The following is a 16805-nucleotide window of genomic DNA, read 5'->3' as shown; positions in this document are numbered from 1 at the left end:
GCTTTTTACTTCTATGAACTGAGAGCCCTGTAGTGTCTTTGATAACCTTTCATATTGTGCTGTCTCTTTCATGGATCTATCAATACATGTAGTCTGTATACTAAAATTCTTGAAACGATAGCTTCTTATTTGAAAAAAAAAGATTACACCCAGTTGTTTAGTTACGGGTACATCAGACAAAGGACATCAGAGCCAGGATACTTACCAGAATCCATCATTCTCTCCTTCCTTTAAGTGACAAGTTCCTCCATGTTTACAAGGATTACTGATACAGGCATGAATGGGGACATCACAGTCCTGACCCTAGAGAAGAAACACCCATGTTAATGTTAGTTCAAATCAAACAAGCCCCCAGAGAAAGAACATATACTATAGAGAGAAGAAATACCATAGGAAGTAATGTCTTCCCACTATGGTCTCTACTTACCTTGAAACCATACGGGCAGGTACATCGATAAAAATCAACTGGGTCATTGTTACAGGTGCCATCATTTTTACATGGATTTGATAAGCAGGGATTACACTTGGCTTGAATAGTGATATCCACGGAACCTACAAACCAACAGTAAGATATAAGAAAGTGGTGCTTTCTCTTTGTGCATCACCTAATTCACTTATGTTCCCTAATATAACAGAAAGATTTGTGGAAAATGATTTGTCATTCATCTTCACATGATTCTTCTCTGATGGGACTAGGAAATCAGTATCATTCAATCATGCCCAGGAATGCCAGAGGAGGGCTTCTAGCTGTGAAGACTGTGAGATTTCTGAGTGACAGACAGTAAGACTCTGGTATGGCAGCTTAGGTAGCATGAAACTGAAATTGACATCAGTCTAGAATCTGAAACCCTTAAAAACCGTCTAGTATTTCTGGATACTATCCATGACCATGACCCATACCTAGCCTCAGCCAGCTCAATGGAAATGAATATCACAAAATTCCAGTGCTGTTTTATCAATGTGACGAAATCCAGAAAAATATGGCCTTTGTTGTAGTCCCCTTTGTGCCATTTTGAGCCATTTAGTTCATTAGTGCAGGATGTGCCAGGTCGTAGTTTCACCCTGTCTTCTCTAGCAATAAGATGCCACTCAAATAGCCTCTCAGTTTCCTGTCTTGTAACACACTTTATAGAAACCTCTTGATCAGTTAAAAAGTCAGATTAACACATAGCATCCTCAGAAATTTTCTACTATTCACACTCACTACCTGAGCCATGGATCTCTGTATCTTGCCCAGTTGTGACTTTTGGTAGTGCTCTCCAGCTGTTGTAAAGAGAAGCTTTAGTGATGGGGGATGAGAGCCACACTTACACGCGGATATGAGAATAGCTACTTAGAATGTAATTAAACACTATACCGATCTTGGAAATGGCAATAATTTGTTTTCCTTTAGGCTTCATTACTTCACCAACCATAGAAAGTTGGCTAAATTTACTGTACCAGGCACAAATTTCCCTATATTGCATGGCCTTTAAATTCAGTTGAGTAGCTATTGGTTAACCCCAGAATATAAGTATCACTATTTCACCTTTTGGGGTATCTTGCCTTGTTAGGCATTGTCTGGTTCCTTGGCATTGCAGTTAGAAAGGACTGTTGACTGTTTTTCTCCATTGGCAGCTTGCGTAGCACCCTTTAATAGCTACCCAATTTCACCAACTTTGCTTCTCTCTACATTCCAACCCTCAAGAATTACTTCCCTGGCACCTTGATCATTTCTATTCATTTTCCTACCGACATGTAAGTATTTGAAGTCATATCGTCTATCTTTTATATGACGACAATTTAGGATTTATTTTCTGTCCAGTGTCCTCTCTAGGTACCTCTCCGGATATTTCTAATTCACAGGGAATTACTGCTTTATCCTGTCTCAGGGTAGCTGCTATTACAGTGACCATGACGAATAGAGGTGGGGATAAGAGGTTAATTACTCTTTAGATTAATCGTAGTGTGCTAATGAGTTCATGTTTTTAAAACGCACAAGTCTGATTTGTGAATCTGTTGTAGACCATGGAATAATAGAAACAATGGTAAGCTACAGTGAGGTTTGTTTTCTGTCTCTGTGTCTCTCTCTGTCTTTGCTGTGTCTGTGTCTCTGTGTCTCTCTCTGTCTCCGTCTCTCTCCTTGAAAGACAACTATATCCTTCAATTTCTTGTATTTAAAGCTAACAGGTTCTGAGAGATGCCTTCTGAAAACAAATTAGGCCCCATAAGATGTGTACCACAAAGAAAGAAAGACCTTTCACCTCATGGAGACGGATATTTACTAGTATTAGTGAAATGAAGGAGTTGAGTGTATGCTAACTGGGTTGATTTGAAATTAAAGATGACTAAGAAAATACTACAGTATTAGTTAAATGAGCAGAGATGTTTATCTTAAGAGTTCAAACTAAAAATGAGAAGACACTTTTGATAGCACTCTGTCTCTGCTACAGGTTTTAAGAGATGGACTGCTAGATGGTGAATACTTTGAAGTCTGAAGGCAGAGCTGCTTACATGACTCCAACCACTAGCTATGTGCTTAACCCCAGAGTTCCTATCCCTCAGGATTCTATCTCACTTTGATTTATTAGCAAAAGCATAAGACAAAAAAAAAAGTTCTAACTATATTCCAGAATCTGCCTTTATTCTTTAATCCCTTGGAAACACTAGTCCAATAACAAACTCATGTCCAAAGCACACAAAAAATAACTCCAGAAGCTCATGGGTGATTTGTGATACTAGGCAACTGGACTGAAAGTAGATCTTGTTTAAAGCCAAGCGTTTGTGTTATGTGTTATTACAGAATTCCTTTAGCAATATTATCAAAGGCGTATTTATCAACATCCCTCATTCATTAAATATTTATGGGAATCTATTTTGTGTGAGGTGTGAGGCATCAGATCATCCAATCCAAATGAAATGCCTGAGTTTCTTCAAACCTTTCTGTTCAGCAGTAGAGCTGTGCGTGTGTCAATTAGAGAAAAAAAAATATTACAGGAAATGATAACGCATGAGATGAAAAGCCCATTAAGATAGCATCCTGAGTTCAAGAGAAAATTCATGGTCAGTTATTTGTGGTCATTGATGGAGATCTATTGAGAGTTTAGTAAGACTAAGAACTGAAGTGCACAGACTGTTAAGAGAGAAAGCAGTACCAGAAAAAGATAGGAAGAAAGAGGAAAAGAAAATGCCAAAGAAGTTACAATGGCTACCTCTGACTTACATGAGAACTTATAAGGATAAATAAAATTATTTTGCTGGTTTCAGAGGGACAGAAGTCATTGGTCTTATACTTTTGACTCAAGAATGAAAATGGCAGCTAATGATAAACAATAAAAAAATCATGTAAATTTTTTAAAAAAGCAGATAACCATTTATATAAATCCACATTTTTTTTCTGTGATGAACAAATTAAAACTCTACTACACTAAAGTTATTACAAAGTTATAGCTACAAGTTAGTGATATGAGATCAGAAAATATGAAATGTTTGGCTTGAGTTTGAATAATGCTTCAAAACTGATCTAGCCACTAAATTTTTCATTGCTGCTTGCTTAGCCTAAATTATTTAATCATCTTTACCTTGGTTCATGAATAAAGCTAGCATTAAGTCAAAATTGTGAAGCATAAAGCCAGAGGCCTCACTCAAGCAGCCCAACAGTTCTCCCCAAAGGAAAATGTGAGTCTCCTACAAAAAACCACTACTATTTCAACGTCATTATGGAGATATGTTATATTCTCCCCAACAATTCTAGAATGGACAGGATTATTAATATATATAATTAGGGGAGAGAATGTAACATACTAGGTTAATTAGTACAGTGTTAATATTTTAAGATTTAAAAAGTTCCTAGAATTACTTAATGTTTGAAGTCTTATATAGAGAGACCTAAAGATGTAATGAACATAATCCTCCTCCCTTTTCTTGTCTTCCTTGTCTCCCTCCTCCTACTTCTATCTCCCCTCCTCCTCTTCCTCCTCTTCCTCCTCTTCCTTTCTCCCTCCTCTCCCTCATACTCCTGATTACTGGGGACTCAAACTAGGGCTCTGCAATCCCAGGCAACCAATTTAACAACAATAGCCTTATTTTTGTTTTGACATTTATTTTTCTTCTGGAGAAAGGGTTTCACTATTTGTGTAAGTAGCTCCAGCATGGTTGAGATCTCCTTACCTGAGTAAATGGGGTTATTAGTCTGTACCACCAGGTCTTGATAAAGTAATTGTGTTGTTTTCTAGTTTCCCCATCTGTTTTGAACTTCTGGCTCTGAAATACCTATTTCAGCTTGTCCTTTTTTGCAATGTCCTAGTCCAAGGTCCCATGGCCACTTGTAAACACCTCTTGAGAATCTTCTCATATCATTACAATTCTATCATTGATTGACCCAGTTAGATATTATTTACATATTTCCATCTTATACCTATCTCTGTCACTCACATTCTGTATTATTTTAGGATTAACTATGTAATAACACAACATTCAAGAAAGTAGATGTTTAGTTATCATTTATTATCTCATTAACATATTACAACACTACTTTATTATTTATATGAACTCCACATCCAATAATGTTTCTTAAATGGATAAAAGAAGATACCATATATTTCCTATTGAATGTTCACTGTTTGGTAATCTGAGAGGCTATTGAATATCTGTCAGATAAAAGAAGTGGGATATTTAGCTGTGCACACAGCTAAATCTTGCTCTCTGTATTCCACGAACTTTACAGAGGATGTTTAAGAAAACAAAAAAGGCAAAACTCTCTTTTTATGATTAAAGAATGCTTGTTTATACCAGTGTTAAAGAGAAGATGCATGTGGTTACAAGGACAGCTCCTGATCCAGAGTCACCTTTTCCTTACTAAAGAATGCTCTTACCTGGTTGTTAGCTAAACATGTTATGAGCACCTACTTCATCTCATTACAATGGAAATAGAAAATACATGTTTTAACTAAAGTCAGCTCCACAGGATAATATGGAAATATTACATTTACATATAAAAATACACACATGTCTTTAATAAAGATGATTTGTTTTCCTGTTGTAATTTGATTACATATTTGATAAGTCTTAAAATGAGAGGTTGTACTTAGCGGACTTTCATGGGTAAAATAAAAGCTTTTTACACTGGCATAAAAAGCAGGAGAGTTAAGTTAAAATATGAAAATGTCAAATTATAAAATATTTAAGTCCCCATCATTTTCCTGTTTGCAAGCTCAGAAAGCATGAATGCTCACAGGACAGGAGTCCTGAGACTCCCCTGAGTGGATTGTTCCAATAATAGATTAGAATACATTGCCTTCAGTCAAACAAACCTCACTGGATGGGCTTCTTGACTTTGATCTTCTCAGGATACTTCTGTCAGAAGTTTGTAAGCTTATTTATATTAATGGGTCATGTAAATTTTTTTCTACCATGCCGTCTAAGCAAAACAGTAGTGAATTCTGACGTTAGAGAGTCATAGTTCAATCTTTGGCTCCTTTATTCTGAATCAATCACTATAATTACAATATTTTGGTATCTCAAGTGGGAAGTACACAGTTCTTACATAGAAATCATGGGAAGACAAAGTGCTCAGGATAGAGCAAATGCTCCCAAAACAACTAAAAGCCATTGTTTTTTTTTCTTCAATTTTTTATTAGATATTTTCTTCATTTACATTTCAAATGCTATCCCGAAAGTCCCCTATACCCTCCCCACACCCTGCTCCCCTACCCTGCTCACCCACTCCCACTTCTTGGCCCTAGCATTCCCCTGTACTGGGGCATATAAAGTTTACAAGACCAAGGGGCCTCTCTTTCCAATGATGGCCGACTAGGCCATCTTCTGCTACATATGCAGCTAGAGACACAAGCTCTGGGGGGTACTGGTTAGTTCATATTGTAAAGGTCATTGTTATTGTACTATTAAAGAGCAATGCACTGTACTGTATAGAATCTTGCTTTTGTTTCTGTTAAAATTAGCTTGTCACTCTAGATTTACTTTTAAAAAAAAATTACTCCATTCTATGGGTGTTGTCCGATTGTATTTTCATGGTGTCTTAGAGTAACACCATTAACTACATAGCTATACAGGGTGTATTTTCTGTGTAAGGCAGTGTGACTTGTATATTCCCAGTCATTTCATCTTTGTAAAGTGTGTGTGCAAAATTGAGAAGTGGAGACAACTGTATAGAATGCAAGTGTGTGAAGGCCAGACTACAACCAGAGTTGTCATTTTTCTGCCTCCCTTCTGTGTGTGTGTGTTTGTGTATGATTGTGCATGGGATATATTGATGAACATAAGTTAATGTGTATGCATATGCCTATGGAGGTCAGAGTCCAATACTGGTTGTCTTTAATCCCACTGTGTGTATTTTTCGAGACAGGGTCTCTCACTGAACCCAATGTTCTCCGATTCATCTAGACTAGCTGACTGGTGGGTTCCAGGGATCTGCCTCGCTCCACCCAGACAGAGCTGCAGTTCTGTATATGTGCCACCATGTCTACCTTGTAATCCAACAATTATGATCCAAACTTTGGTTATCATGTTTCTTGCAGCAAGCATTGATCATGGATATACTATAGAATTTAGTGACTAATTTTCTCCAGTTCTCCACCTCTTTTCTTTTGAAAGGGTCTCTCACTAGTTTGGAATTTGCCAAGTATACTAGGCTAGACAACCAAATGAGCTTTGGGAATCTATTTTGCCGGTTCTAGGAATTATAACCAAGTGCCACCACTCTCGGCTTTGTTTGTTTTGTGTGTTCTGGAGATTAAACCTGAGTCTTTGTTCTTTCAAGGCAACCACTTGACCAACTATCTCTTCAGCCGTGTCAACCGTTTAATCTTTAATGTCTTTCATGTTAGCACTCTCATGTTGATTTACAGTTGGTTAAGCAATGAAATTAGGTTTTCATAAGTACTGGAAAACTAAGCCGGGACTTTAAGCAGCCAGACTGTTAACGAGGTAAGCTTACTTAAATATGTTTTTTTTTTTTCCCTGCATCAATGGTCCAATTTTAGAAGCTTATGATTTTTTGGCAGTGTTTGCAAATGTAGGAGGGACTGACCACACCACAAACTACTCTGTATTCCATAATATTTAGGGTTTATATTTTCTGATTTTACATTTAGAAGTATCAATAATTTTTCTTCTCTAGTAATTCTGAGTGGGTTTTTAAAAATATCTACAAGTTAAGAAGAATGACAAAACTTACAACCTACATCGACATATTTAGTTTCCCTGAATGCAATGATACATAAGTCTTTAGGGATGGTATCTATATATTGTGACTAATGGTTCATTTTATTTCTTCTTGCAAAAAAATGAAAAATTACTGTTTGCATTTCCCCAATTATATTTTTTTTGTATTTATACTATGAATGTTTGCATCAACTCTCCTTAGAATGAGAGAAATTGTATTTATTATGAAGATACAATTTAGAATCTACAAGTACATCAACAAAGGGTCAAGTTAGGGAAGAAGCAGGAGTAGAAGCAAGCACGAGGGAGCATCCACAGGGAAATCTCAGCACAGGGGGTAACTGGGAATTCCTGGCTGGAACACTGGAAGGCTTGATTTGGTTCTCCTTACCTGGGATTAGGAAGCCACAGGGCCCTGGGAGCCCTGAGAGCCAGGGCCATGTTTAGAGAAAGCAAAAGTAAAGCATTTTATTGATTAGAGACTAAGAAAGTAATTCGCAATTTATACACATCTGCCTACGTTTTCAAGAAAGCCTATTCATTCCAATGAGTCTAACATGGATTTGAAAAGCCTAATTGTTTAATTGGGAAACAGGAAATAGCCTACCTTCTTCAAACAGATTCACTGAGAACATAAACTCTTTTCCAACGAGTCCTTCGAAGTCTAATCACAAGACACTGCCACTTCTGTGGTGATTAATGTAGGGAGTTTTTCAAAAGTAGTGCCAATAATTGAAAGCCATACCTTGACATGTAAATTTTTTGGAGGGAGTTGTGAGTAATAATTTATCTGCCATTTCTCCAGGGCCGGCACAGCGTGCAATTCCAGGTTCTTTATATTCCGACTTCACCCAGTCGGATAACCACTGCATGTTACAATCACAGTAAAGAGGGTTGGCTCCAATCGCTCTGGAAAAAGAACACCACAAAAGCACACATACACACACACACAAGTATGGAAGTATTGTTATTTCCTAACGGAACAGATTCACAGTGATGCTCAGCAGAAAATTCCTATGAATTTGTTGATGTTAGCAATTTAGAAGAAAATGGAGTAATTGCAGATTCCTACTTTCCTTATTTTTGTGAGGCTGGGATAAATATCATTAACAGTTTCTTGGGCTTTCCAGGGTTGCTTCATATGCAGAGAGACATTTATCTTGGATGTAAGTACATCCTAAGAACAGGTTAGCACTTCCTGCTTTCCCCGATTGTTTACTGAGAACTTGGTTCTGGTCAACAATCTGAGGACTCCACTATGAACAGGGAATCATTCTTAACCCCCAGTGAACTCCCATTTCTAAGGAGACTGGCATACGGACAAACACAAGTAATCCTCAGGAGAAGTTATATAACAGAAGCATTTACAAGATGTCTGTGAATGAGCAGGCTGACTTCTCTGGGAGGTGCTGATGGGGATGAAAATCTATACAACTTGAGATAATTAAATAGATGTAAAATGTTAGGGATGTAACTTCAAGAAAAGGACCACTATAAAGGCAAATGAAGTCCATTCTCCGGTGCTCATTTGCACCTTCAGTGGCCTGCCATTTTAGAATTTTGTATTTAGTTACACAAGCAGTAATAATAATGGAAGAGTCATAGGGAAGTAGCTAGCATTATTTCATCATTTCAATCTACTAGACCTGTGCTTACCCATTTCTATAAAGTATCTTACTTTATTTAAGATAGTAATATGTGAGTCAAATATTAATAATATATTATTATTAAATAGTTTCATAAACTTGCCATACTTGGACACAAGAGGTAGTTATATGTGAGGCAGTTTTCAACGCTAAATTACCTTCTGATTAGCAACTGAGGTATACAACTGAATCATAATCTAGGGAGCCCTCTAAAATATTCTTGAAAAATCGTAACACCTTATCTTATGCAAATCAGTGTCCACATTTTATCAGGCATCACAATGCAGAGTTTCCTTTGTATATATGTCATCCCCAAACAGTTCAAATCAAAGCATGAGCCAAGTGCTAATTTTGATTCCTTTGCTCTCTAGTGACATTCCCCAGTGCCCTTCTGAATTGAAGGAAAGAGAAGTAAGAAGAGCCATTCATGGTCTATAGAGTGAAAAAAAAAAATATGTACCAGGGAGGCATGGCTGAGCCCTGACAGGGCAGAGGACCTTTGAACTGGATCACTGTCCACTGTCGTGGGGAAAGCCACATAATGAACTGGACCCTCAGGTCAAGCAGGATGTAAGCTGTGCAGCCTTCTCGGATCCATGACCCTAAATCCACTTCCTCCTTTATGTAGCATTCTGGCAGCAGCCACACCCCTGACAGTAGCTGTAGCTCATGAACAGGGCATGAGTTTGCAAAGAGAGCTCTTCATATGGACCTTTGGTGAGGTAGATGCTGAGGCTCAAAGATTAAATGGAAGAGGTCTGTCCTCCTGTAGCCTCTGGTCTAATGGCATAAATACAAATTGGAGGTATCCATCTGATAAATGGATATATACAAACCATACTAATACCAGAGCTTTCATAAAGCAAATTCAGATAAAACATGACTATCTAGAGGATATTATTCTTTCTTTTTTTTTTTTTTCTAAATTTTCTAAACTTTTATCTTCTTTTTTTGAATTCTTGTGAATTTTACTGACATCATACTGGCTTTGACATCCAGACAGAACCAGATAATTGCTACTGGGTTTCCCAAATATATCATCATGAAAGGAGGCTTTCTTGCCTTAGACAGACTTCTTTTCTTCCTTCTAGCTTTGAGATATCTTACTATTACATCTAGTACCGGGGTAAGGATAAAATTCAATAGTGCTAATGTTGTGTGTATGTGTCAATATCCATGTGCACATTATGTCTATATAATTTAGAAATAATGAATATATGAATATATTTTATATACTAGTATATATACAAATATATATGTCTTTCTCTCTCTCTCTCTCTATATATATATATGTATATAACCCATTTCTACTCCATTTTTATTGCAACTATAATTATGGAGGTAATACAATATTCAGTGGTGTCAATGTCCATATTATCAGCACCATGGTCAATGCTAAGCAATAAGCAATATTTGTGGAATAAATGAATCAAAGCAAACAGGTGTATGATTCATGGAGAAAGCGGTGCATGCGACACAGCTTTGGAAAGTAGAGTTGGGTAAGAATCAGAGAGCAGTCAAAAACTAGTGCAGAGAGGCCAGAGGTCTGTTTTCATCTAAAAGACACTTTCTGCTGAGTCAAGACCACCCACCTGATGAGGATTGCTAGCCCAAAGAGTACATTAAAATTTACGCGTAGGTGGCAAGGTATCCAATTTGAAACTCAGTACATTTTCTTTCAAGATTAAATCAAGCGTAGCTCATAGTTACAGCAAAAGGACGGTAGAAGACTATTGCAAATATGTTAATCAGAGAGCACCTGAGCCCAGCACTGCATCCGCCAGGTACTCACAAGTGTGACAAGGCTGACAAGTCATTGAAGGCACCTTCAGGCACGACAGAAATGTCATTTCCATGTAGAGACCTAAAAGAGAAAAAGTTCAAAGGCATATTTCCACATGTCGACGCACTTCATTTTCATTGAACACTTTAGTGGAAGAAGGCAATCTATTCAGTAAGCTATGTTTGAACACTAGATATCTATTTAGAAAAAGAAAAGCCAGCCCATACCTCACATCATCTGCACAAAATAAATTGTATACTGAAGAGTTAAAAGTAAAATGAAATTAGCAATTCCTTAGAACATACGCTGCTCATAGGATAAGGAAAACATGCCACAGTATAATATAAATCTCAGAAACCAGAAAGAGAAGAATATGAAATATTCTACAAGGTAAAATTGACAAAATAAAGTAATAGCTAAGAGGCTTGTGCAAGAAAGTGGACGGGAAATATCATAACCACAAAAGATAAAACATTTAAATCCTTAATTAAAAGATGTCAAATCAATAGTAATTGTACAGATGTTGTATTATGTAATGAAAATACTATTCAATAGATAATGGCTAATGAAGCAATGAGGCTTCCTTAGAACACATACTGCAAACACTCAGTAACTATATAAGGACTCAAATGCTACATTCATTTGAAATACAAATTAAAACAGCAAAAAAAAAAAAAAATTACAATCTGTCATAGCAAAGTGAAAGGTTTACAAAAGTGCTTTGACAGGACATTCTATAAACTGTTCCTGGAAAATAGAATTAAGTTATTGACAAAATATTGTTTGGAAGACTAGTTGACAGCTCTGGAACTATCCTAATATCATGGAAAAAACTCCATAACAGGGAATCCCTTCTATACCTTCTATACTTTCATGTTAGTACATCTGCACCAAGATAAAGCCATAAATGGCTCATTTGAGTGTCATAAAAATAAAGATAATTTTCCATGGATCTAAGTGACGATGGGCATGGGCAAGGTTAGCAAAGGTGTTTTCTTCAATCCAAGGCAGAGTCTGTACCTAGGAAACCATTGACAAACAGCTACACCCAGCAAAAGAAAAGCACACTAACATGTTATGTAAAGTAGTTAATGGAAGAACAAGATAAACTCCTCCTCATGGCTGTTAAGAGTTATATAACTGTGGGAGATAAAAAGAAATGCAAAGAACAAAGCCTGGAAGAATATGGTAAACTAATTCACTTCACAGAAAAGGATTCAAATATAATATGGCTTTAAAGAAAATAAGTTTCCCTATTTTATCATAAATTAATTGGACTTATATGTGTTACTATTATAGTATATATCAATATATTTATTGATGTCAATATATTTCTATATACTATACTATATATACTACATAGTATAGTATACTATATATACTACATAGTATAGTATATAATATATATATATATATATTATATACTATAGTATATAGCAATAAATGACTACCACAGTAACATGTACTACACAAGAGGAGGTAATGTTGTCTTAATCAAAGTGGTTGTACAATGATACCATATGAAACAATTGTCCTAACTTCAAATTTCCAGTAAACTGTAACACATACATCATGAAATAGCCATAAATAACAAAGTGATAACATCACCCCCCCACGCCCCCTCCCCAAATAGCCTGTAACTCAGGTCCCCAAGAAATGTGATTGTTGAATACAGGATGCTTACAGTAACCGAAGAGACTTCAATCCATCAAAGGTTCGTGGAGGGATACATCTCAGACGGTTGTAACTGAGGATTCTGTAAATAAACATATGTCAGCTCATCTAACATGGGAATCTAGTAATATACAAATGGTATTTTAAAGCAAACCAGTTCATAAAAGTTATTTGAGCAATTTATGAATTTTACATCTATGTGATTTAATACTATTATGATACATTACCTAAACATAACGTAACAGTTTTCCCACTGTGTACACATGCCTCGCTCATCCTCTGGGATATCATGCTCTGTGTGGCAGTTTGAATAAGAATGGCCCTGGAATAGGCTCATAGATTTGAGTACATGGTCACCAGTGTGTGGCACTAATTGAAATGAATAGGAGGTGGCCTTGTTGGAGGAAGAGTGTCACTGGCTTTGAGGTTTCAAAGAAACCCATTCTAAGCCCAAACTCTCTCTCTCTCTTCTGCCTGCCTTGTAGATCCAGATGTAGGAGTCGTCTGCTTCTCCATCACCATAGATCCAGATGTAGAAGTCTGCTTCTCCATCACCAGAACTGCCTGTGTGCCCCCATGCTCTCTGCCATGATAGAAGTGCACTCAACTTCTGAAACTCTAAGCAAGCACCGATTTAAATGCTTTCCTCTGTAAAGGTTTGCTGTCATCGTGGTATCTCTTCACAGCAATAAAGCTCAGACCAGCACACCCTGTAAGCTTAGTCTAAGGATTTATAATAACTGTATCATGAGCTTAAGAAAAATTTTGTGTGTGTGTTTCTTAAGCTTAACCTAACATCTTGAGTATCTTTTATCTTCATTGTTTCTATTTCTCTAGATGGTATTAACACTCCATAAGATGACAGGCTCACTCTGGTCACCAGGAACCATGTAATAAGCCCTTCTCGCCCCAAGAATAAGTGACTATTCAGTACCACACTTACAAGGTGAGAAGCTGGGTCATGTTGCTGAAGCTTTGATTGGAAAGGGTGCTTATTCGGTTGTTACTTAAGTCTCTAAAAGAGAAAAGTGAAGACATCGAGCTTACTATGAACCAGAAGAATAGACCATTCACTATTAGGGTTTGGAATAAACCACCAATCCTGCCGGTTCCATTAGCTCTCCATTCTGTAACATCCTTTAACATATATATTCACTAATACACAAATTCAAATTTGCTAATTGGAACAATCCTTGAATTAATTACACCCAAATTGTCATCATAAGAGTACCTGTGATTTGACTGGTGGCCACGTCACTGACATTCAGAAAGTTCTCAATAAATATTTATTTAATGAATAAGTACACATGTTGAATGTTGCTAATTGGCTATTTCAGAATGCATTTTGTATTTTTAACCATAAAATATATTATGTGGATATTAGCATTTTCTCATTATATGTAGATTCACATGTATTCAAATATTCTAACACATGAATAAAGGGAAGATCAGTAAGAGATAAGGCTCAACTATTCTTGTATTTAAATTCTAAAATATGAGTAAAATAGACACTGATAATTATAAAAATGATAGGAACATTACAGGAGTCTTATGATCCATATTTTAGATGTTGAAATTCTATGTCTAAATTTTACAAAGTTGTGTATATTTATAAAAATATATTTATATAATTGGTCAGTAGAACCACAGATCTCATTTTTAATTTGTTATAAGTAATTGTGTGTTTTCCCATAAATGCTCCAAAGCTTTTAAAATTACCTTCTGATAATCACAGCTTGTTTATAGCTCATTAAAACACATCTGTTCTTCTATCAACAGTAAAAGATATGGTCAAAGTAGTTTTCTCCTTAGATAAGCCCTATGAGAATTTCTATTTGAACTTCCCATATTTCATGGAAAATGGAGACATTGTCTTCACTTGCCTCAGTACACCTAGATAAAATTTACACAGATCATGTAACAATTCCTGGTCTTGAACTTCTTGGAACTTACTACTTTGGAATAAAGCCTGTTCTAGGAAACTTAACAATCTGCCTCTGTATAAATTAGTATATATATACATACATACATACATACATATATATACACACATATATATATACACTATATACTAATATATATATACACCATATATATATATACATATATATATATACTAATACTAGTGATAATGTATAGCCATTAAAATATTTTATATTTCCTATTTTCTCTATGTGCTCTGAAGTGTTCTCAGTCACCAGCAAGGCTACTCTAACGTGGGAAATCATATGTAACAGGGTTAGGTCTGTTTTTTAAAATGATGTGTGAAACTAGATCAATTTGTGTATAAATTTAAATGTCTCCATGTTTTTAATGGCTTACATTCAAATTGTCATCATAAAATCATTTCATTCACTGAAAAGGAAACGAGTTATTTTCTGAAGATAGAAATCTAATCTGAACAAAGAATTAGTATTTTGAAATGAATACTCAGAATGTCAAGATCATTGTCTAGGGCTCAAATCCAGATGCTTACTTAAAATGAACTTCAGTATTTATAGACCGTAAATTATTTTAAAATGTCTTACATAAGAAAGTCAAGCAAAAATATATGTTCAAAGTATTGACCACATTTTGTTTGCCATATAAAATAAAATATTTCCCCACTATCTTTATGATTTCTAACAATTAGCCTCTTTTTGTATTTGTTTTACTGTTTGCATACTTTTTTTTTGATTACTTATATATTATTCCATCTTTGCTTCTTTGGCTAGAAGAGCTTTTCCTAAGACTCGGCATCACCTGATTGATATTCAATAGAGATGTAGCTAGTGATCCTGAACCACAGTGATCTAACAGAGAAGCAGGTCACTGTAAGTGATTTATGTTATGTGAAAGGTTCTCTTAATCTTCTGCGTCTTGTCATTCCCAGTTTAATGAAATAAAATAACATAACGATGTGAAAATATTCTACTCACATAAGTGTTAAATGTTTGTAGTTAGAGAGTTCCTTCGGGACCAGTGTAAACTGGTTCCCATCCAGATACCTAGAAACAAGGACGGAACAAGGTCAGCTTATAAAGTTAACAGTGGGAAATCACAAACCAAATGGCCAATATTTACTTTGAACAGAGATGAAGAACCACTTGGCTGTTTTCTCCTTGAGATCATGTTCCAAGCTGCGATCATTATTCAAGACAAGTAAAGGGCAAATTACATAGTAGTTCAATTTAGTAGAACTCCTTGTGGCTCACTTAGGCTAATGCATAAAGCTAAGTACAGAATGGTGAGTTCAATATCTTGTGGTTTAGCCAAAAAGCAAACCAAGCATCTAGCCATTTTTCTGTCAGAAAGAAGGTCTATCCAATGACTTATATATTTAAGTGGCCACCAGTTTTCCTTGTATTTATAGAAAGACAACACCATGAAATTGAAGAATTATTAACCAAGCCTAGTTATTAAGTTTAAGTACTCTTTTCATTGCATATTATATATATATCTCAACACATTTGCTAAATAACAATGAACAGTTTTAAGAAGATTTTTGAGTGCAACTAGATATAACTTTAAGGTGGTAGATTTAATGTCATAGAGCTTTCATAGATTAACAAAATTTTTCAATTATACAAAAATTAGCATGTGAATGCAAAAGAAATTTTCAAATAAAAGTGTACTTTTGTCTATTTTATTAGGGCCAGAACATAGGCAACTTACAAAAACATAGTAACTCACTGAATATAAAAGTAAAAAAATGCTAGGAGTTAGACCCATGATGCCACAAAAAGAAAAAAAACATCCTTCTCTTTTCAAAGTGTTCCTTTTTTAGACAATACATAATACAAGAGTCTCAAGCACTTGGGTCATCTGCCCAGAGGTGCATGAAACATTGAAGGTGTGTGTGCGTGTGTGTGTGTGTGTGTGTGTGTGTGTGTGTGTGTTTGTTCCAATGAAGTAGTCATTCTTGAAACCTCAAATTGAAATTTTAATGTTTATAGGAAAAGTCAGGAAGTTACCTGAGATAAAAATCTATAATATTTTAAAATGTAAACAGATCTGTAAAATACACAGGTTGTAAACATGTGTGGTTGACATGAGATTATATGTTGCAGTATGACTTCTGATGAGTCCTCAAATTTTCTTACACATGTTTTATTTTTGCACATATTTGCCCTCTTCCTTTCCCTATTTGTTGTAGCTAAGTTTTTCTCAGTACCGCTAGAGGGAAGCAGTGTACCGTGAATGCCAGCAGTGTCTTTGCCCAGAAATGTTGCAGCAGGACAAAAAGACTCAGAAGAACACTCTGTATGTCTATTTGGAAAACAGTGTAAGAAGGAAGGTATACGGAACTGATTAAAACTAATGAATACCATTTGTTCAACTTGTCCACCAATACATGGTTATGTTGCCAAATTCTTTAATAATTTAATGTAATACACACAAGCCCTTCTTCCAATATGAGTGTAGGACTGGAGAGAAGGCTCTTGCTGACTTGGTAAGATTCTAAGAATAATCTCTCTGGGAGGTGAAACTTGAGTTTCAAAGATGAGTTAGTTTCCTCCTGATCTATTTAGAACAAACTATTCTTCATAGAAAAGAAATTA

General features: G+C 35.8%; 1 protein-coding gene across 6 annotated transcripts in view; it reads right to left on the bottom strand.

Moving 5' to 3' along the window:
- Nucleotides 1-16805, bottom strand: part of Slit2 (slit guidance ligand 2) — a 338233-nt gene that overhangs the window by 47897 nt on the left and 273531 nt on the right. For all 6 annotated transcript variants that reach the window (XM_021210679.2, XM_021210680.2, XM_029545132.1 and 3 more), the window contains 7 exons: nt 15183-15251; nt 13208-13279; nt 12275-12346; nt 10600-10671; nt 7907-8070; nt 428-552; nt 206-303 (listed from right to left, as the gene is read on the bottom strand). In XM_021210679.2, the coding sequence (XP_021066338.1) occupies nt 206-303; nt 428-552; nt 7907-8070; nt 10600-10671; nt 12275-12346; nt 13208-13279; nt 15183-15251 (672 nt within the window). The remainder of the gene's footprint in view (nt 1-205; nt 304-427; nt 553-7906; nt 8071-10599; nt 10672-12274; nt 12347-13207; nt 13280-15182; nt 15252-16805) is intronic.

This window comes from Mus pahari, chromosome 13, assembly GCF_900095145.1.
Source record: "Mus pahari chromosome 13, PAHARI_EIJ_v1.1, whole genome shotgun sequence".
In the NCBI taxonomy this organism is placed as follows: Eukaryota; Metazoa; Chordata; class Mammalia; order Rodentia; family Muridae; genus Mus; species Mus pahari.
This window is presented reverse-complemented; position numbering and strand designations above follow the sequence as displayed.